The sequence below is a fragment of the Trachinotus anak genome, unplaced genomic scaffold (assembly GCF_046630095.1).
Source record: "Trachinotus anak isolate AG129_WGS33_773 ecotype Australia unplaced genomic scaffold, CSIRO_AGI_Tana_v1 ptg000031l, whole genome shotgun sequence".
NCBI classification, from domain to species: Eukaryota; Metazoa; Chordata; class Actinopteri; order Carangiformes; family Carangidae; genus Trachinotus; species Trachinotus anak.
This window is the reverse complement of record NW_027273882.1, coordinates 6,127,438-6,150,343: the sequence shown is the minus strand read 5'-3', so window position 1 is coordinate 6,150,343 and position 22,906 is coordinate 6,127,438. Positions and strand designations below refer to the sequence as shown.

General features: G+C 40.4%; 1 protein-coding gene across 1 annotated transcript in view; it reads left to right on the top strand.

The window, feature by feature from the left end:
• The window catches only part of nmbr (neuromedin B receptor), a 58,253-nt gene extending 35,748 nt beyond the window's left edge, over positions 1-22,505 (top strand). The window contains exons 4-5 of the mRNA XM_071467911.1: positions 10,367-10,605; positions 14,302-22,505. Of these exons, the coding sequence (XP_071324012.1) occupies positions 10,367-10,605; positions 14,302-14,464 (402 nt within the window). The 3' untranslated portion in view covers positions 14,465-22,505. The remainder of the gene's footprint in view (positions 1-10,366; positions 10,606-14,301) is intronic.
• Positions 22,506-22,906: the final 401 nt, after the last annotated feature.

Genomic DNA, 22,906 nt, shown 5'->3' with positions numbered 1-22,906 from the left:
TGTTTTTGCTTGTGACAAGTCGCCCTGTTACTTACAACAGCCACATTTCCAATTATAGTTGGGGTTATACAACCTTGAGGCGGTAATTCTAGGTTTGTTTTATTTTTACAAATACAAATACATCCAGACTGTTGACTGTTAACTTGGTCACTTCTCCATGATGAACACAGAACAAACAGTACTCCTGCTTAAATGAGTAGTACACAGGAGATTTAGTCAGTAACAGACAAAGGCGTCATTAAATACTGATATATGTCAGCTGTCAATAAACATTAATACTGTATATAACGAGCTGCTAAAACCAGTAAATGCAAGATCGTCATCAAGGTTAAAAGAAGTTTCTATCCTAATGTAGCCCAGATGGTAAACTGGAACTTGTGGTCCAGTACATAGCCTGGTTCCATGGCCCGAGTCTGGCCCATTTACGGCCACATCTGGGTAGATTCTGAGCTGTTGACTGACAGCTGGAAGTGTGCACCCGAATTGGTCCTGATGTGGAGGTAGCATCTGACAATCATGCACAGTTTTTAAACAAATTACCAGAAAATCAGCGACATGAAATGCAAATCAGTTTTGTTTCCATCCTGTATTGAACGTTGGCTGATGGAGGTGAACAGCTGGTGGAGCTGATTCTCCAGTCGCTGCCATTAAACCACTGCAGAAGAAGATGGAAAACCAAGTGAGAAACATGATGGAGACATGATTTAATGTGAAGAAGGCTCCAGCATCATCATCATTGCTCCACATACATCTGACTTTTTGGAGTCTGATGAATCAGATGTTCAGTGTGGGACCTCTGGGGCCCCTGGTTGCCTGGGCTCCAGGGGTAGTTGCCTGCATTACCTGTTTAGTTATCCAGCCCTGAATCAGAGGAGGGTTTTTTGGTTTTTGCCTCCCCCTAATCCAGGTGGGTGGTGCGTGAATAGCTGCTAAGTGACCCAGAAAAGGAGAAGACAAACGATCCCAAAATTTTCCAGAGCAAAAGTGTGACACTGCGTTTACATGAGTGAGTGATGTTAAAATAATCATCCTCAGGTCGAACTGGCAGTTTGACTCTGAAAGTCACATAAACGAGCTCTTCATATTCTTTTTTTAATAACGTTTTCATGCAGTTTCAGAAGGTTTCCTGCTGAATTACTGAAGCCAAACCTTCCTTAAGTAACAAGATGTTTTCAAAAGAGGACAGATTTCACCCAAAACACAACATAAACAACTGGATTTATCACATTTTATTGATTTCATGGGAAATATTCTCTTCCTCTTTCATAAAAATGAATGAGAAAATCTGCCAGTAATGAGCACAGAAAGAAAAGTGGCACGTTAAATGTAGATCTCTGTAGCAAAAGGAAACAGGAGAGAAACAGCTTGGTACCGACTCTGTTTAATATAAATGTTAATGAGTTAGCAGAGCAGCGGTAAGAGAGCCTGTGAATAATCACAGAGTTTACCTCCAAACTTCAACACAGTTCAGACTCACAGAGTGGGACTGAGACAGAGGAGGAGGAGAGGCAGGGAGGCGCAGCAGCTGACTGAGGTCAGCGTCTGCAGAGGAAGAGAGCAGCAAGAGGAAATAATAGTCACCCAGAAGGGGGGTGACATGAGAAGAGTGGTGAGGTGAGAAAATCAACAGCTTCAGTCCAGTTTATGACTAATAACAACTTCATGCAGATGTTTATTTATGGAAACAAATCTGTCTCACCAGGTTTTGAAATTGAAAAGCCTGTGAATTTTTTTTTTTTTGCATTGAAATTATAATTATGTATTCAACATTTGACTGTTATTTTCCAATGTTTGCTAAATCTGAATCTGAATTTTGGATTTGCGTGGATATGTACTTGGATATGTATGATTCAAATGTTTTAAAGTCTCCAATGTCTCCATTTTTCATTCTGGAGACAATAGGTACAATGATGGTTCAACACTTATTCTCTATTTTAGGGAGACTTAATTAAGAGGATTGATAGAGCTGTCTTAGGTTTGTGCTGATGGACGATGATCTCAGTGATCGATCACCATCAGAGCAATTGCTTCTGCCTATGCCAATGTCAAGATGATATTTGGCTTGTCTTAGCTAAAACTCACCTTGTTGTTCAAAATCTGACATCCAAGGTCTCAGACTCAGATGCTGAAAAACAACTTTTTTGACGCGATTAACTAAAAAACAGACCATGACGGTGTCCTTGTTTGCTAATTGTTTGTCTTCTGGGCTTGATTCTCCAGCTCCTGAATCCTGAACCTTTTAGTCTCTGTTTTGCATCTTTCTCCTCTAGTTAATGGGCAGAAACAAACAAATCCTTCTGTAGTTTTCCAAGAAAATTAATGTCTTTCCCCCGTCTTTGATCAGCCCTTGTTACCTTCTCTGTTGTTTAGTATCACATGTACCCATTAAGTTATTTTCTAACCTTGGCAACTGCATATAAATGTAGACAGTGGACTACACATATTATTCTGCACATCTATTCTATTGTGTTGCATGTGCACTGAACAACAACACTAGGACAAAAACAGCAGCAACAGCAACAATAGTAACATACAACAAAAGCAATATTAGAGAGAGAAAGGCTCATTGCAAAAGCAGCAGCAGCATTTTAACTCAGAATTTTTATTTTTCTGCTCGGATATAAAAACAGTGACAAGGGTTCATGTTTATTCATGAAACCCTGACAAACTGAAAAGCAAGAAAAACCCTCGAGCAACACATCGACTTTACAGAAATAAACTGTAGGAGACCGACTGTGTGTGTGTGTGTATGTGTGTGTGTGTGAGTACCTATCCAACAGTGGACTGGTGAGCCAATAAGGGACTCTTTGGGGGTCCTGCTGTTGGTCTTGCCATACATCATGCTGTGATGTCTAAGACTGTAGTTTGAGTTTATCTTAATTTGACTCAGGAGAGAACCTGCAGGTGTTTGACTGTCTCTTCAGGCCGGAGCAGAAATAATAACAACTCACTCTGACATGTTTCTTCACTGTCCTCCATGGTGTGAACGGTCTTGCAGCTCAGAGAGGCAGCTACTGGAAAAACTGCATAACAAAGGAGTCCAGTCTCCTTAAGCATTTTTTATTGATTTATGTTTTGTATAGTTTTTCAGCGCTGCGGAGAGAGTGCAGGGCCAAGTGTGACTGAAAGCAGACGCTGCACCGCTGACGCTTTAGAGTGACCAACAAGCCCAGCACATCCCCTTCACACAGGATCTCTGAGTGCTCTTCACTCTACACTGTGGGTCCCTTAAAATTTGCTGACACTCAAGGATCACATTCACACCTCAAACTCTCCAAGTAGTCCTCTTACACAATGAGCTATTTGCTCAGATAAGTGGTACTTATTTTCCAGAGGCCGTGGATGTTTACTTTGGGTGCTGGACTTCAAAATTCACTGCAGATCCTGAGGATCAAACCCAACACCTTGAAATTCCAGTGTAGTCCTCTTACTTCCTGAGATATTTGACCTTAACTGAATGACCTGCTAAGGACACAAAAGGTTTGAGAAACACAACTCTAATGATCCTGACCACATGGCCCAGAGGCCTATTGAGAACTTTTGAGGTCAAGGATTTGAACATTGTGACACTCACTAAATTTTGAGGTCTAATGATCAAAGGACAGAGTCAAATGCTGCAAGAAATAAAGCAGTTGTGAACCACAAAAGTTTGGAGGCCTTGGGTTCAATCCCCAGGCGCTGCACTGAAGTTTGAAGTCACTCAGCATCCTAACATTTAAGTTGTTTGACCAAATGTCCCAGGGTGTTAGAATATTAGTCCAAAGTTTTGAGGGTGTGGGTTAAATCCTTGGCGAACTTTGTCCAACTTCCTGTTGAAAAGACTTAGGGACAATTGGATATGGAGCTCAAGTGTCTCTGAACAGATAATGGTCTTGATTTGAGAAGATGCTGTCAAGAGTTCATCCGGTTCAATCCTTTCAATCTTTAAACACATGCAACTTGTGACTTTCTCCAACAGTAAGAAACATCTGTAGTCATGGAGAGAATAATACATTGAATTGAATCATGGGAGAAAAGGAATTTACATAACTCATTTTGTCAGTAGAAATTACAAAACAAACAAATAAATTGCTTTTCCTTTTAAGCTTGCTGTTGCAGTGATCAGTTTGCTGGATAACCTCAACTCTGACGCATCACCACAAACTGGAATTTACTGCTGAGTGTGAAGAGAGCTGAAGATCTTTGGACAGAACTTCAGTTTTCAAGGCTTCATACAGGAGGCAAGAAAGAAACTGCTGTGAACCCGATCAAGTCTGGAGGTGACTGTGTCACATGACTGCAGCGTAAAGAAAGTGAATGGTGTACAAGCCGGGAAAGTGATGACTGAAGATGAAGATGAGCAGATGGGTCACTGCACAGAGACTCATTGAATGTGACGGAGCTGTGGTTCTTCAGCATCCACTGAAGTTCTTTGATCTGTGTGTGGATAAATGGTCTAATCAACACTTCTACACTCTAAACTCTTAATGAGCAAGTGGCAGGAGTGAGGTGACAATAACAGTTTCTTTAAATCAACATGGCGTCTTGGAATCGGTCCAAGAAAAACAACAACATCACTTCAGCAATTTGCCAACAAATGATACATTTGGCATCAAATCAGAAACCACCGCCTCAGTATTTTGTCATTTCATTATCGGACTTGCTATCGGACTTTAGTGAAAAAAAGTAAAAAGAGAAACAACAACAAGAAACAAAAAAAAAAAACAAACAAAAGAAACCAAAAAAAAAATCATTTTCATTAGAGCAAGATAGTTTTCATTTTATTATTATTAACGTTTTTTTGTCATAATAAAATTCTTATTACAACACATCACTTTCTGTTACAACCTACATATTGATGGATGTGTAAAACAACACCATTAACTATGATAATTACATTTTTTTCTAATCACAACCAAGTGGTTGTTGTGCTTCTGCCTAACCAACCTGTAACCATAGTGATGTCAGATCAGGATCCTATTAATCATTTTGAAACAGTCAACAACATTTGCATTTTGGAAGACACCATCAAACAATGTCACTCTGCTGAGAATCAGTCAAAGTTCATACAGGTTATTTTAGGAGGAACTAACAAACAACTAACATCTTTTTCCATTTAGTTTGGAGAACTTGCAGTTCAGCCTGTGTTTCTGATCCTCTCATAACCAGTTCCACCACCTCAGATCACACTATAAAGAACTGAACTGTAAATACAGTCTGGTATAGGGGATCCGATCCCCCACTGATCTCAAAGAACTGAACATTTTTTGATCACACTGAATACGTTAGTGTAGAGCATGCAGGCTGCATGTAGACGCAGACACACTGAAGTGAAAACAGATTGTGATCAAACACATCAGCTGTGTTATCAGGTTTATTTCTGTGACTGAGAAGTGTACGGCCTCACAGAGACTCTTGGTGTTGCTTTATCAATAACACAAGCGTGATAAATAGTCAGCCATGCACTGATTGCTACATCCATTGTATCGTTTATATCACTGTCACATCCATAATTACACTAAATGACCTCCTCTTAGACTTTATTAGTGACACCCATCGTAAATAATTCCTGGGATAAACAAAGCCTCCTGCCATCCGCTCATTATTTCTGAGCAGCATATGGAAACTGAAGTAGATGCTGATTTTCATGTGTTTGTTGAGACGTTAAAAGGCGAGTCTGTAACTCCAGGGGGTCTCTCAATCAAAACGATAACAAAAGCCGGTGTTGGGTGACGTCATGAAATGGCGTCATCACCACCACCATAAGCTTCTCCCGGGTTGGTTTATTCCTGGAGCTCAATTCTCCACTGAGGTCTCCTCCTCCCCAAGATAAACAGACCTGGTAATTAAAACTGTTAAAAGCACTGAAAGCTGTTTCACATTTAAAGTCAGTGTTTTGCTGACGCTGTGAGGCAGACACAGGACATCAGGGAAGGGTTGGGAGCTTACACTGCTAATCTAACGATATAACTGCTAATTTATAAAGCAGATAGTTTTTACCAGCAGCCGAATTATCCCCAGAGGTGTTGTCCTCTCTATACCTCTCTATAGTAAAACCGGTAGAAATACAGAATAAAGTAGTGTCACTTTAAAAATCTGTAGGCCATGGTCCCTTTGGCGACCTGAGGAACCACTTTTGGGGGTTGGGGAGGACAGTTGGTCCGTCAAAACACAGGTCTTTCACACACCAGACAGCTGTTTGTTTCCTGTGTGAAAGCAACAGTCCACTTTTCTTACATATGCTCCTACGGGTCATATCTGAGGGCACAGGACAAGCAACCTGTGGTCACTGGAGCTGCAGGACATGCTGCTCATCCACACTGGTAGTGAAAACATCCACATTTTCTCACACACACACACAGTGGTGGACAGTAACGGAGTAAATTTACTTGAGTACTGTACTTAAGTACATATCCAGAGGATTTGTACTTTACTTGAGTATTAGATTACTTTGGTACTTATTACTCTTACTTGAATACATTTCCAAGACAAATATTTTTACTTTTACTCGAGTAAATTTCTAGGAAGGCTGAAAAGTACTCGTTACTTTCAGGTCTGCTCTTTTTGGAAATTTTTTTTTTTATTCTAAAATACTATTGGACACAAGCTGTGTTTGTCAAAGAATGAAACCTATCACAGTGCACGTTCTCCACTGGGATCTACGTAAAAGCGGATAATAGAGACAAGAGACAAGACAAGACAGACATGGGGAGACAGACATTGGGAGACAGGCACGGAGACAGACAAGACAGACATGGGGAGACAGAGTTTGTTGTGCTCCTATATTGTACTGGTACATGTCCTTCCTGGAAAATCAAGTGACTTCAACATTGAGTTATTGAAAGCAGAGATGTAATTTTTTGTAAAGCAGTGGTTCTCAACCAGTGGTCTGGGGACAACATTGGTCTTTGAGGGGGTTCCAGTTCCCAACTTAGCTAAATGATAGAGAGTTAGTTGGACGGTGCAGGTTCATTTGGTTACAATTTTAATGATTGTTAATAAACACTGCATCTGCAACATCTGCTGTCCTCTTACGATCCCATTCATTTTATTTGTTCTTATAGGTGTTTCTGCAGGCTTTATATAACATTGTGGTTCTAAAAGCAAGCACATCAGTGCAGGTGGTTTCAAAGAGTTAATTCTCAGAAACAAGAGTTAAAAGGTCCTGAAATTCATTTAGAAAAAATTATAGTAATTCATTGATGTGAAAAATAAGAAGTTTACTCTTACTCTTACTCTTACTTTTACTTAAAGTAAATTTAAAAGCATGTACTTTTGGATACTTAAGTACCTTTAAAAGCAAGTACTTTTTTACTCTTACTTGAGTAACATTTAGACTGAGCTACTTTTACTTGTAACGGAGTAAATTTTGACAGGTAGTATTTGTACTCTTACTCAAGTACTGGGGTCGAGTACTCTGTCCATCTCTGCACACACATCATCCTCCCTTTAACTTGCATGTTTACACTTTCATCAGTGAATGCATCAGTTTCTGTTTCTCCCTGTAGCCAAGTGGATGACGTTGTCTTTTTCACTTTAGTCTTATTTCTAATTTCTGTTTTACTGCAAGATTTGGACATATCTGCTTCTGTTATCTCTTCAACCACCACACGTTTTTCCACTTTTTAACTGCATGACACTTTCAGAATAATGATTAATAGCAACTTTTGCACAAGTGCATGATGGGAGACATCTGCAAACCCGACAGAATAAAAAGTGCACAAATTAGGAAATGTTTGCTGTGGATTTCTGCATTTTTCAGCATTTGGAGCATAATAAAAAATGTGACACCTTGATGGCTGGCTGGACTGCAGTCCCCTCAGGAGTCCATCTGTCTCATGTGTGCCTCTAATGGAAGCTCCCAGGTGGCTTTGCAGGCATCCTGCTCAGTGACAAAGGCAGCAGTTAACGGCTCTGCTGGGGAGCCCCGGGGATTTATCAACAACGAGCTGAGGAGGAACTCTATAAGAGAGATCTGAATACACTCATAGCTATGGAAGCAGCTGCAGGTAGCAAATGCAGGCGCACACACATTTATGCACACACATTCACATAATCCACCCATCCAGAGGAGTTGTGGCCCAGAGATGCAGGTGCCTAAGAGGATCTTAGGAAAAACGCCAAACTCTGCCCGACCACTGGCAGCAAATCAGAGCAAACACAAATCAGCAGCAGCCAGCCAGGAGTGCAGAGATGATCCCTGCTCTGTAATCAGCACAGTTTGCTGCTGGTTAACTTTTCTTTTTGTTTCTTTCTTTTTTTTTTTTTTTTTTTTTTAATTTTCTGTTTCTTGTCTTTGAGAGGCGAGCCAAGGTGAGACGCTGCCAGGCATGGTCAAAACTCAACAATGATCAGCTGGAGCCCACATGTGTTAATGTGTTAATTGGAGTCTTCAGTGTGAAACATTAACTTCTACAAATGCAATCCCCCTGTTTAAAATTTTCTCCAGAAATCTCATCATCCCCTGATTGTGTGCAAATTAACTTTTTGATGGCGTCGCACCAGGTCGAGATTAACTTCATTTTCCCACAGAGTGAGAAATTCATCCTGGGCTCTTCAGAAATGCTGCAGCCATAAGAAGTAAAAAGGCCACATTTCATACAGAGAATCGTCTCTGTAAAGCAGTTCTGGATGTCACAGGGTCAAACTCCATAGAGCAAACAAGAGATCAGCCAAGTTTCCAAGCACCAACATCACATTCATAAGCAACCCTGATGATGGTGCTGTGAGATTGATTAGTGTTTCATCAACATTAGTGATCAATAATCAGGATTTTTATACTGTACTTCTATTTGTTCTGCCCCGTGATGTATGCCTGTGTTTCTTTGGACTGCTGGTCGTGCATGTTTTTCAAAAAAAGAAAAATAGTTAGAAATGTTTGCAGATGCATAAACACAACTTCCTTGTCACAAGTTGCATGAGAAGTTAGATACCACTTTACACCGGCCATGATTCCTAGAGAATACAGAACTTGTTTTTTCTGCACTGGTCTCAGAATCTAAAATTTTGTCACTAAATGTAGCAGAAATGTAACGCAAAATGTAAAATGCAAAGTGAAGTCACTTTCTCTCCACTCCTGCTATGTTATGCAGCTGGTGACTTATATAAAAATTCACCTCCTGTACAGTTGTAATGATGGAGGAAATTACCTATAGACCTCAAACTTCTATAAAGTCGGACATTTTAACATGGGAGTCTATGAGGATTTTGATATATCAAAATTTGATAATCATGTCCTGCAGGTGGCAAAAGGCTGGAGGGCATTTAAATAGCTGTTATGTTGATGTAGGTTTAAATATGGTCTGTTGCTGAAGACTTGTTTCATTTCAAAAAGAGTAACAGGCAGTTTACATGACTCTTCAGACACAGCAGCACAAACACAGATCCCTCCTGTCCTGGACGCTAAAGTTACACTGCACCAGTTGGTTGCTCCTCACAAACTATGCCTCTCTTTCCAGTTCCCTGCGGTGCAGTCTGGTTCTCAGTGTTTCACCAACATATCAAACAGATGCAGGTGAGGGGAGGAGAAGAAAAGCCCTCCAGCACCAGAGGGAAATAAATACCCTCCACCAAGCACTCCACGTGGCCTTACATGTCAACAATATACGTATGTGCTGCAGAACTGATTTTCTATTTCTCTTTATGTTTGGGGTGAGAAGGTCTAATGAGCTCCTCCGGGTTTAATTTATGCACATAAAATATAATGGATTTAGAAGCCTGTGGAAAGAGAAGAGCACTGTGGAAGGACCTCGTCTGTCTGCTGCTTTTCTCTCCTCTCCTTTGAGCTCTGGAACCATCAGGGGTGTGTACATCAAAAGGTCAGAAGGTCTGATGTGTTTGATGTCTGCAGTACACAGAGAGGCACTTTGGAAAACACTGTTGACATTTTTATGTGTGTTTGTATTGAGCTGAATGCGTGGGTTCACAGACCTGTGTAAAGTGCACATGGCCGACAAAACTGACCTTTTCCTCATGTCTCTGACCATCTCCGAGCGGCCGCCTAACAAGGTCAAACTGTGTGTACGTTACTGTACACTCAATGCATTTGGTGTTTAAACATGGTTCCAGATCCATTCTCCCTCCACCCAGCCCCTCTTCTGTTTCCATCAGTTTCATCATACTGGTGGACGTTTGGAAGAAGCTTTTATGTGGAGCCCAGTGGGAGTCAAACATTCAATCCTGTCTTGCATGATTACATTTTTCCTCCAAAATAAGTGACTGTGGGTATGTAATAACTGCTTTTTTTTTTACCAACTTTTCTCTTCACAGATTGGATTTTTAAGCTACAGTGAAGTGATCTGAAACCATTTGTACCACAGCATTTTAAGTTTTTGCCACCACCAGGCTGATGATCTCTCATTGTTCCTTTTTACCTCCACCCCTCCAGATGGAGACGAGGAAGCGCCTGGCCAAGATCGTGCTGGTGTTTGTAGGTCTGTTTGCCCTGTGCTGGTTCCCCAACCACGTGCTCTACATGTACCGCTCCTTCCACTACCACCAGATGGATCTGTCGCTGGCCCACCTTGTCATCACCCTGCTGGCACGAGTCCTCAGCTTCTCCTCCTCCTGCGTCAACCCCTTTGCCCTCTACCTGCTCAGCGAGAGCTTCCGCAGGCACTTCAACAGGTCTGTAGATAACATGTATGGGAGGTCATGACAGGTTTCAGACATAACCCAAGGTTCCATATTCCTGTGAGGTACAGGGGGGAATAAATTACACATAAAATGTTAGCAGCACATTTCCACTTACTGCTCAGCCCAGTAAGAGTTTCTTGATCCGGTCATATATCAGTCTAACCTTTAGCTACTAACTGCTACTTCTAAATTTTAACTACTAGGAAAAGGCTTCATATATTCTACCCAAACCAATAATGTGTTGATGTCTCTCACCACTGACTTCCCTACTCTGCCTGTGGTTGTCACTCCTTCTGAAGATGTAAGTCCTCTTGAAAGTCCTCAGATCAAACATAGCTCAGGGATTTACTTAAGCAGCTGGGCACTGTAGTTTTTAGCAAATGTTACTTAAACAGGAGGAAATAATGCATTTTTTGGGGGACTACTTTCACTGGTGGATTAATACACATGTTCTCCCCATCACTGTCCATTTACAGCAAATGGTTACACAGTTAAAGCTGTACTTTCTGAATAAGCTCTGAAAGACCCTGAGCAGCAGGAAGGAATCTTTTCTCCCCTTTAACAAACACATGAACATTAAATCTTTGTTAAATCAGCTTCTTATCCATGTGTCGGTTCTTGTGTATAAATCGGCCCAGTAACAAGATAACGCGATACAGAAATGGCACTACTAGGCATTGAGGAAATATAGAAATAGTGTCACTGTTACACACTTTGTCAACCACTGAAAAATAATTTTTTCAATTGTAAATGAATTTTAAAAAAAGAAAAGTAGAAAATTAATCTAATTTTAAAATTAGATTAAAAAAAATACATCTAACTTTGTCCTAATAAGATATCACAGCTAATAATGAGCTAAGATATAACAATGTTTTTTTCATATCCTAGCAGAAAAACAAGATTTCCTTATTTTAACCGTAAGAGCACTTGTACAGCTTCTCAATTTAAGAATCCTATGAAACGACAACGTTTCATTTTTTGCTAATTATAAGAATTTTAGTTAAGCAAACTGGCTTACTCCATTGGCAGATTTTTTTTTTGTTCAATACAAGACAATTTGATTAAATTTAAGAAATATTTGGTTTCTTTTTAGTAGGGATGTTTATGCAGCACAATACTTCACCCATTTTAGGAGGAGATTGCCAAGTTAGATTCAAAGCTACCGTGGACCATATATTTAGATCTGTATATAATCCCACATTTTCAAAATGATGATGATGTTTTAATATTTACAGCTGCTGAGCAACAAAATGTTGTACCACCACATTTCAGCATCCACTCTGACAGAGAGGAAGGAGAGACAGAAAAGAGAACATTGTATTATTGCTCAGATTAACTGCCCACAGCATAAAAAAGATGGAAAACATGCAGAGGGTGAATGCTTGAACAATTCTTTATGTCTGTATTGATTGGATTTATATAATGCAAATAAATAAGACATGTAGACGATGGGAGGATACAAATCAAAATGCCTGCAGATAGATGAGACTTGGCTTCTGCTCTGACAGGCTGCTGGCTCAGTACTGGCAGGGCATTGCTGATGCTTTCTTATTCTCTGTACAGAGTAATCAAAACTTTCTCAAAGGCTGAACATTTGTATGACTCTGAGAACTCAGTTTCAGGAAACAACATTGTGACAAGTACTCACAATTTCTCACCACGAATGGACTCCATAACCTCGCCGCAAAACATAGCAATCATGGTCTTGTCACTTTCTAAGTCTCCATTTGAGTGCTCCCACTTTCACTAAACATCCCACAACTTCTCATTACTCTACCCCAGCAGGATGGAAACCCTCCTCAGCTCTCTTCAGGCCAACTCTGGCACAATCCTCTCTGTGACTGTCAGAGTGGGAAACAGTAACCCGGGGATGGGCTTTGCACTTTCATTTGGGTCAGATTTGCAGGCAAATCCTGAGCAGCAGAGAATATGTCAGAAAAATAAAATGTGCCTTTGGGAAGCAATTATAGTAGGGCTGCGGAACCACGTGTGATAATTTACCTGTCTTTAGATTTACTATTTATTACTTAAAGGAAAGTTTGAACGAACTATATTACCGGTCCAACTGTGAGGATTTCCATAAAGTACAGAAATCTTGAAACTTTTTGTACCAAGGGAGCTAGTTAACAATCTTTATTTCCCTTTGCTTTGTAGGATTATGACTTTGCAAAATAATTCTTTATACCCTCACAAACCAAATACAAATGTCTGCTGAACCTTAGAATTGTCATTTTGTTACTTGCTGATCAAGTAGAAATAAGACCACTGAGTGAAAGTCTGTCCAAGGTTCACTCTTGTTTTGTCTCAGTCCCTGTCTTTTTCTTTGGTCGGGTGGAGTTTCCATAATTACTCTGATTGTTCTACCGTCCACCATTTCCACTACCTGGGAAAAGGTTCTGACAAAAACAAGAAAACAAACCTTTTTCCTCTTTCTTTTTTGGTCGTCCAGGTGTACTTCATTTGGGCAACAAATCAAGCCTTCATTTTTCGCAGGAGAGTTTATGCCCGGTGGCAGAGAGAATTGCATAGTAAAAAGCAAGGTGGTGTCATTGTTGCCATTACATGTGCAATAATTTACTTCATAATGATACATTAAAGAAAAACAACTTGTTTGTGGCCAATTTAATCAACTAATTGTATAATCTGTAAATGTCAAAATATCCAGTGAAATGTCCAGAGCCTGAGGTGATATCTTGCATATTTGTCTGACCATCAATCCAAAACCAAAGGATTTTTATTTTGCTATCACAGAAGTGTAAGAAAGCCTATCAACAATGTCGTCTGATGTACACTAGTCTTTAACAAGAAGTCTGTCTTTGAGTCGGTCCAATTATTAGAATGAAGTATATGTTTGCTCTGCTTTAGCATCACAAGTTATCAAGTAAGGAAGTATTGAAGGTCAGCGTAGTTGCCCCCTGCTGATATGTTCACTGCCATGTCTTTTTTTCCAGTAAGCTCCTCTGGCACTGTTTTTTTAATGTTTTTTTTTTCATTAGCTAACTCCATTTTGCGAATATATTGCATCACACCATGTTCACTGAGAAGCCTTGATTCTGATTGACTGGAATTTCTGCATTCACTTTCAGTAAGTAGGCAATGTAACACAGATGTTTCCTTGTAGTTCTAAAGTATTGTGCTGGTATTAAAAAAATTTAAGTTGAGACGCCAACAGTGAGGCCAATAACAAAAAGAGAGAGGAAACTTGATCAATACTGTGGTTGAGTCTAAACTATAGGCATTCTGTTTCATTTCTGAAAGCCATATTTCTGAGATAGGAATTATTTGTGGAGCCAAATTATGGGAACAATAAAGGAACAAAAAGCCTATTTATGATTGCATACAGAAATGAAAAAGTCTAAAATTGTCAGTTTATAGAATCAAAAACCAATAAAATAAGTGAAAAATAAATGGAAACTTGTTTGAACCTGTCATGTTTTAACTCACATGCAGCACAACAATTTTTCAAAAAACTGACATAGATACAATACTACAATGAGATTCATTAAAATTATTGGTAATTAGAGAAGAACATTAGTTATTCTGTTGTGACTTGATCAAGTAAAATCAAACTTCCAAATCTGTAATACATGTTTCAAGAATAGTTGAGGACGTTCAAACTTCTCAAGGTCTTGCAATGCTTCATGAATTCAGTTAACTCTTTTTCTTCCGTCTTCCATCTTCTTCCAGCCAGCTGCGATGTGGTCGAGGTCAACGCCCCGAGCGCCAAGCCAGCTACCTGCATAGCACCTCCCACATTCGCCTCACCTCAATCAAGAAGACCACACCCACTGCCGCCATCATTGCTCCAGCTGCCAACGGCAGCTCCAACAGACAAGAAGTGGCTCTGTGAAGCAGGAGGCTTGGAGTCAGTGATTTACAGCTTCACCTCATCCCAGGACGTTGGTGAGCATGGACTCCTGCAGCTGCAAGACCAGGAGAGGTATTTTGGTGCAGTGTAGTCTGTGTGGATGGGTAGAGGAAACTCTACAGAACTTGCACCAGGTGTATGATTGTACCAGTTACTCCTGACACATTGGTCTTCATCATCTACATCCTCAACTTGGCAGCCAAACAAAAAGTGCCTCTTGGAAATACAAGGTCAGAAATCAAAGGGAAGCAAAAGCCCTATCAAACCCAAAAATGCTTCGCTTTTCTACAGATACAACTCTCCAGATTTATCGATATATGTTTGATAAATGCAGACATCTTACTTAATATGTGTTGTGAGGAGTAAAACTCACAAGGGAAAGTTTAACAAACCACAAATCTAAGACTGTGAGGATAGACAATCTTGTTGGTAGCATGGGTACCACACTAGCATGTCAGCTGTGAAAGCTTGTTCTCTGCGCTAAGCTGCTGGAATGCTCATCATCGATTGATATGAAAAGCCATTTTCATCTATGTGGTGACACTGTATTGATCCACTGAGAGGGAGGAGTTTGCTTGGGATACAGAGCAACATCTTCAGAGACTTGAGTAAGCCTTTCGATGAATGGGTGGGACCATTGGAGGACTGAACGTTTGATTCTGCAGTTACAGGATGGCCCTCTCTCTCTCTCTCTCTCTCTGAACTCCTGCTACAATTAGGGAGATTTGGAGATCAACTGAAAACAGGAGTGAAACACTACCTAAAGCCTTGTAAACCAAAATATCTCCTTGGGTAAAGGAAAACCTCTTTGGTAAATGTTTGGCTCTGTTACTTTTTGTATCCATCAGGTACCATTCTGTTTGAAAGCTAATGACACTAAACACAGTATCCTTGCTAAACAGAACATCTAGCGCACTTGTTGTTAACCATTGCAAGTAGAAAGCCTGCACCCTGAGTTTGCCCATGCAGTCCAAATGTATTTATTAGACTTGTAAAAGGCTTATGCTTATATCCATGACTGGAATATGGTGTGCTGGGACTCCTGCTACGAGCCTTCTAGTCCTTGAAAAAGCGGTGCAAGAGCTGGGTGCTGGGCTCTGCCAAGGTTGTGCCTTTCAACAATTTTGTTTTTGATTTTCATGAGCATAATCTTAAGGTGTAGCCAAGGCACAGAGAGAGTGTTGGCATGGTTGAGTCAGGATTGCATCTTTGGTTTTTGCAGACAATGTAGACCAGTACACACTGGCCCAGTTTGTAGCCAAGAGTCAGCACCTCTAAGTCTGAGGCCAAGTTCTCTGCTGGAAAACGTGAATGGCTCTCTCTGGTTTGGGAGGGAGTCAAAGTTCAAGTATCTTGAGGTCTTTGTCATGATAGAGGGTAAAAACATTAGTTTGACAGGCACCTCCAAAAACCAAGTCAAAGCTCTGAAGTTACGAGGCCATCTGTATTCCAATTCTCATCTTAGGGAGTGGACAGAAGAGTGAGATCACACATACAAGTGGTTAAGATGTGTTTCCTTCACAGGGTGGCCCAATAAAGTCTGGTCCCAAGTAAATGCCGGGTAACAGAATCTCATTAATTCCTTTGTCATTTGTTCATAATATTAAGGTGTAAGTGAATTTCCACACTTCCTATAGAGCTCTAATAGCAGAGCCCTTTCAGGGAACAGGAGGGAAAGGATTATGTTCCCTGAGCCTGTGAAGGGCTTTTAATGTGAAACAGATGGACCATTATGTCAACAGCAAACAGAACCAGCAGCAAATTAAGGTAACACTATTTCATGGGTCCATGATTTACTACAACTTTTAAATATTTCCAAGGAAGTCTCCCAACAAGAAGTATCCAGAGACCTTCCTACGTTTTACATTAACTGACCCTATACAGGTCTGTCTCAACCTCTCTGATCACATACAGATGATGTTTTTTGGGGGGGACAATTTCTTGACACATTCCATAATCCTGTCAGGCAAAATCACTTGTATGTCATGTGCTGGATAATCTGACTTTTTTGTTCTCCATTGCACAGTGCTAAAAACCTAGATAGTCTAGCTAGAGCTTCCTGGTGGATGCACAGACTAACAGAGCCGTGCATAGTGTGTACACTTTATGTTGCTGCTTTGCATGACCTGACAGGTGATGATGTGTGCACAGATCAACGTGCTGTATATTGACAACAACCACTTACAGGAAAAGCTGTGATGTACATTTTGATGTTGTTTTTTTCCTTCTTCTTTAAAATGTTGATGTGTTTTTCAGTGCCAGGCATGCTTCACTTTTCTGTGTTAGAAAATTATGCTTGACTCTCATGAAGAATAGATGTTCCTACACGAGTACATGTACACATCTACTCTCAGACTGCAGCAATTTTCCCTTACTTTTTTTTTTTTTTTAAGCAACATTAAAGGTTGAGAAAGGACATGTTTGAGGACAGCCTAACTGCTAGCTGTCACTTGTGTTCTTAGCTCTTCAAATAGACAATCAGATATAAGCTGAAATAACAGCAAGTAGGTGGGTGTATAAGTGTCTGAATGCAGCTGTTGGTGTCATATGTCAGTATGCCCACAGGAGAGAGAGGTGGGTGGCTGGACATCCTTTGGTTCCTCAAGAAGTCTGATATGTTGGGGAAAAGTTGAATAACCAAGCACTCTTTTGTTTTTTTTCATCTCATTTCACGGACATTATCATAACGGGCTCATTGAATATGAGGCCAGAGGTTCGGCGGCTCAGACACTTTGACAGGATTCACCACAGAGACCTGACACCAACAGGTCTTCTACCTAAATCTGCTGGAAGCTGCTGAGTAGGCCAACGAGCTGTGTGATACTGGTCAGTTAAACCTGTTATTATCATCATGTTGTATTGGATGGAGCTGTTAGCTACAGTGGCCGGGTTGTGCCCTGCTGCCACTTGTGCACCAGTGTTGCCATCAGTGGTCACCATCCGCTCCCTGAAAGCACCTCATCATAAACCACACAAAGTACATTTAAAAGCAGTAAAAGTAAATACATTTGTGTCTTAAATCATCTAGTCTGCAAATTTTAAAACACTATGAAACAAATGGGAACATATCAGTTTCTGGTTCAGCTCTGAACCCAGTAGTACCAGTTATAATGTGGCCAGTTATAAGACATTTAATATTTTTGCCCCTAATTCTCAAACAACAAGTGATTGTAACAATTTTTTGAGGATTCCTCGCTTCACTTGGATCATGTTTTGGTACATGGTTGCATGAACCTGAACAGAACCTTGGTAATTTGTTTCTCCATGTGCCAACATGTCTCGAAGGATATGGATGTTTTCATTTTCATTAAAATGACCCTGTTTCAGTTCTAACCCCTGAAGGGAGTGCAGCCATCACTCACTGTTGTTAATTCCACCTGTGTCTGATGAGTCGAGGCTCATCTTGACTGGGGATAAGTGCAGCTCAAAGGTAATTTGACAGGTGTATTTAAAAACGAATGGAGACAGTTTTTCCATTACTCACCCCTCCCAGGGTTTTTCTGATGGTCAAGAAACATTAATTTAACATTATTTTGTACTTTCACAGACCAGCTCCTAGGTGCAGAACAGCAAAAGAGAAATGACCACACTTTGAGCTGATAACTGTGAGATATTTTGGATGGAGTGGAGACTGCTGTGTGTGCATGTTATGAAAATGGGACGGGCAGTAAAACCAGCATTTAATTTGATCATCTCACCGTATTAGCTGAGTAGTTATTATGCTAAAACTTACAATTCATTCTCTGATAAAGGTTTACTTCCCTGCATCCGATCACACCAATCAAACCAACTATGGCCATGACAGAAATAATGAGAAAACACTGTGCCAGTGCTTAAGTCGGAAATCATTCCCTCTGTTTCACCTCTCTTGCTTTGCTTTTTCACTCTCTGACAATGTCTCTGTCAGTCTTTCCACCAGGTCCAGCATCTCAACAGCTATTAGGTGATTTGCCAAACATCCCACTCAGCCAACACTTCAATTCATAACAGGATACATCTTAAACTAATGGCTGAATTGCTGTAAGCCTCAGAAATTTCAATAACTACAATTTGAATGCTTGATTTTGTTAAAATGCAAAGAAAATTGGCATGGAAAACATGATCTCATTCCCATGGCAGTAACTTTGCCAACAATAGTTTGAAGAGGCCTTATAAATGAATGCTGAGACGCCGTCAGACAAATCTCTACATCTGCATGGATGTTTCAGCTGATTGCAGTGTATCACAGATCAGTGTCAGCGTATGTGTGGGTGGATAAAGGCCGGGGTACGTATGATCTGATTGTGTCTCGAGGCAAATGTGAATGGCCTGCTGTGAAAGGGTGACGTGAGACACAGTGAATCATAAAGAAGGGGATACGAGGACACACTCGTCTCTGCTAGAAGACATTCATACTTTTGTTCACACAAAAAGTGACAGAAATAATTGTGTGAATAATAAAAACAAAACAGAACGAAGAAAAAAAAACTGCAGCAGCTTGACAGATGAGTTCATACCCGATCTACTTTCACAACTGATCAATCACTGTGTAAAGTATTTATGATTTGCATATTTATAGCTGTGGAAAGCAGTAGAAAGTCATAGCGAGTAGGTGTTTCAGATGCTTCTGGAGGATCTGACAAGCATAAGGCTACATCCACACTGCCATGTTTTCATTTGAAAACTAATCTCTTTGTTGCCTACATTGTTGCCTCCCATCCAGACAGCTCTGGAGTTCTCATGCCTCTTAAACTGAGACTTCTGGAAACCCTGGTGGCCCCATTTTATTTTGAAAATTCTAGGGTTGCATTGTTGTCTGGATGAACACAAACTGAGACCTTTGGAAATGATGACATAAATGATGCCATCTTATCAGCCTGGACTACCAGTGATGAAAGCAACATGTATAGCGAAAAGCGTTACTGACCTTATTGTCTTTGCTAGCAGCTGTTTTGCTGTTAAACTCTGCAGGTTAATGCTACAACTGCCTTTGCTGTTCTTTGTTCGTAATATTTTTTGCAACTACTCAGCTTCAGAGTGGATAATCTGCTTCCTGTTTACACCGACTTGTGCATGCCCAGTGTATGTGAACGGTCATGTTACTGTATGTTTTCAGGTGTGATTGTTTGGACAGAGATTGTTTCTGATACGGAACTAAAACGGTGGTCTGGATGGGGATCATTTTCCTTTTCAAATGCCGTTTTAAGACTAAAAGGTAGTAGTGTGGACGTAGCCTAAAGCCTATAATACAGAGAAATGTCAGGACAAAATGTGACTCAAAAATCCAGTGACAGTCTAGTTCTCCGATCTGGATTCAGCTTTCTGCACACAGCATGCTGCACATTATGAGTCTGAGCCTCAGAGCCTCACAGTGCAGAGTGGCTCCCGATGTGCCCCCTTGTTTATCTTTCACACTTTTACTTTTCTCCAGCACTCTTGGTCCTTGTCTCATTTTTTTTTCCATTAGCGTCCCTCTTCACAGCCTCTCCGCTCTGACCCCCTCCTTCGCTCACTACCTCTCGTCTATTTGCCTCTCCTTAGCTGCACCCCCTCCTGCTCTGTCCCTCCCCTTTTTATCTACTCACGTCTCGTAGCTTTTCTGTCCATCTACCCCCTGACAGCACCCACCCCTTGCTCTCCCCTACACTCTCTAATACTGTCTTTTAATGCAGACAACTGTTCATGCTGGGCGGTAACTGTTTACATGGAGCCTCTGAGGTCACCACCTGATTATAAGATTGATTTTAAAGGTCCCATATTTTACAATTTCCCAGAGAGGATTTGAGCCTCTCTTCTGATTGGCTGACTGATTTCTTAGTGATTAAATAAAAATTTAGCAGATTTCAGGTAAACACTCAGAGAATGATGTTCCAGCTGGACCACTCACTCACTGCCCATGTCTCCAATTTGTTCAATGATTGAAATCGCCATTTTTGCCCATTGGGAAAATTCATTAACCAGTAAAAGCTTAGTAGGTGGAATTAAGAATGGGGACATCATCTTACCAGCAACATTTAAGAAAAATCATGCAATCAGTGGCTCATGGCGTCCTCACCAATTTAGAATCACCAACTAAACTAACTTAAATTTCTTCGGATTGTGGGAGGAAACACTTGCAGGCACAGAGAGATCTTCTGAAAGCTGCTGAACACTAATGATGATTATAATAATCAAGTCACCAATTACACCAAATTAAACAGAGTACAGTTTAATGCAGGTACAACTTTTATATTCTAAGTGAGAGGAAGATACTTGATACAGTGTTTTCTCCTTTGGAAAAAATAAACGTTGCTTTTCATGTTACATGTTAAAAGTGTAAATGTGGTGAAACTCCAATTTTATCCAGTTATTACTTTTTTCTATTGTTGATAAATTCCACGAAAATGATCTTACAAACAAGCACTGGGTTTTGGTAGCAGAGAACTGAACAAGACCAAGAGTCTTGAGAGATGAACAAGCCACCTGGTAGATGACTGGGAGAACAGGGCTGGTATATAAATGAGGAACAGGTGTGTAGGTGGGCAGGGACGTTCCAGCAATTGGAAATGGTAAACAGGTGAGCAGGTGGATCAGGCAGCAGGAGGAAGGTCTGAGGACATCTGGTGGGCGGGTGGAGTATGACAGGAATCATGACAGATTTTATTCCTCTGGGCCCATCAACCACGCACCGTCAGGGGAGGTGAACCAGGCAGCCCAGAGTCTAGAACCACCACTGGGCATACAGCTCAATTGTTTCCAAAAACACGACAATCAGAGAGAACGCATTCATCACCCGGAACACACACACTGTAGTTTATTTTGACACACCGTCCTGCTGCCACAAATACTCACTACGGCACCAAATGTGGATTAATCCACCACTGAAAATAGACCTCGACAAACACGTCTTCAATGGACTTCAAGCTAAGAGATGGACTAATGGACTAACTTTGATTGTGGTCTTTTTATGGGACTTGTTGAAGATGAGCCACAACTGAATGTTTTCTGATTAGATGCACTGTGGGAAATGTAGGAAATCAACCATAATAACTGCTAGCTATTTTAAAGATCACATTATAAACTGGCTGGCACAGTGGGCAAGTATAAATGCATGTAATATTATCCACCCATAAAATAGGATGAATCAGAGTATATTGTTTCATCTGGGATTTTACAATGGTCTCATCACTTAGCAGTTTAATGGGGCCCATCACACCCCCGTAGGCAGAGCAGTCGAATAAATGTGAAGGTCTTTGTGGAGTGAAACAGGAGCCAATATTCTCTGGACAAACAAGATTAAGAAAACGAGTGTCGGTCCCTGTTAACTATTCATCCAATCTGAGCTGAATGTGGAGACAAGGACGCATTAGTCGTCAGTGGATTGAGGTAAATTTTACTTTGCTTCACATCACTATTCCTCGTCTTTTGGTACAGGTCAACCAGGACACAGTTCTGGGCCTGGGGCCAATGGGACCAACATGTAATTAACACATTTAAGACTTTAATTAGCAGGGATCAAAGGATCAGAAATTCTGTTCTCCTCCCAGGGAAAATGCATGTTGAAGAAAAATACTGCAGTGGGAACAGGTGGCCTTGTGTGCATGTTCGAATTTAATCTTTTACTACTATGTTCCAGGAGAAAAAAACTTAAAATTAAATTGCTGTACGTGGGGGAGAAAACGTCCCTGAGAAAACCTGAATGAGAAAAAAATTACTTTTTTTAAAAAATCCGTGATGCTGAAGTTTATTTGCACCGTTAAAAACAAAGAAAAAGCTTCACAGTTTAAAAAAGACTGATTAAGATCAAAATGATAAATGAAGTAGACAGGAGAAGATGAAAGACAACAAACTGCATTGTGTTGAATTGTATTGTGTGTAAAGGTGTTATCATGTGTGGGGTTTGGTTTAATAATGCTGTCTGCTTTAGGTTTTCCCTGTTTATGCTTTTGCCTAACTGTTTCTGATGCTTTTGTCAGGCAAACAAATGTTACTTTCCTGAATGTGTTGCCACCACATTGATGCGTATTGTGATGTGACCTCAATAAAGTGCAATCACAGGTTTCCAGCTTTGTGTTTACAATGTGTGAAGTGGGCAATACAGGAGTGGGTGGAGACACAGAGATAAAAGGGGAGTGAATATGGGACTTAGATTCATCAGGTGGATGCAAACATGACACCAGCAGGATGATCATGTTGCTCTGTCTGATTAATGTGCACGTGTTTACTAACAAGTTCACCAAATCAATAAAAAATTTGAACATATATTAAGTTCACAAATATTAAATAACAACAGAAAATGAGAAATAAAGAACACACATTTTTTCATTGCATTTTTTTTTAGATTTTAGAATAATTATCCAACTTTCACAAGATAACAGAGCTTTGTTTTTCTCGAGATAACAGGATAATTATTCTGTTATCTCGACATAACAAAGCAAAATAAAAATAATATTTGCTTGGCCTCCG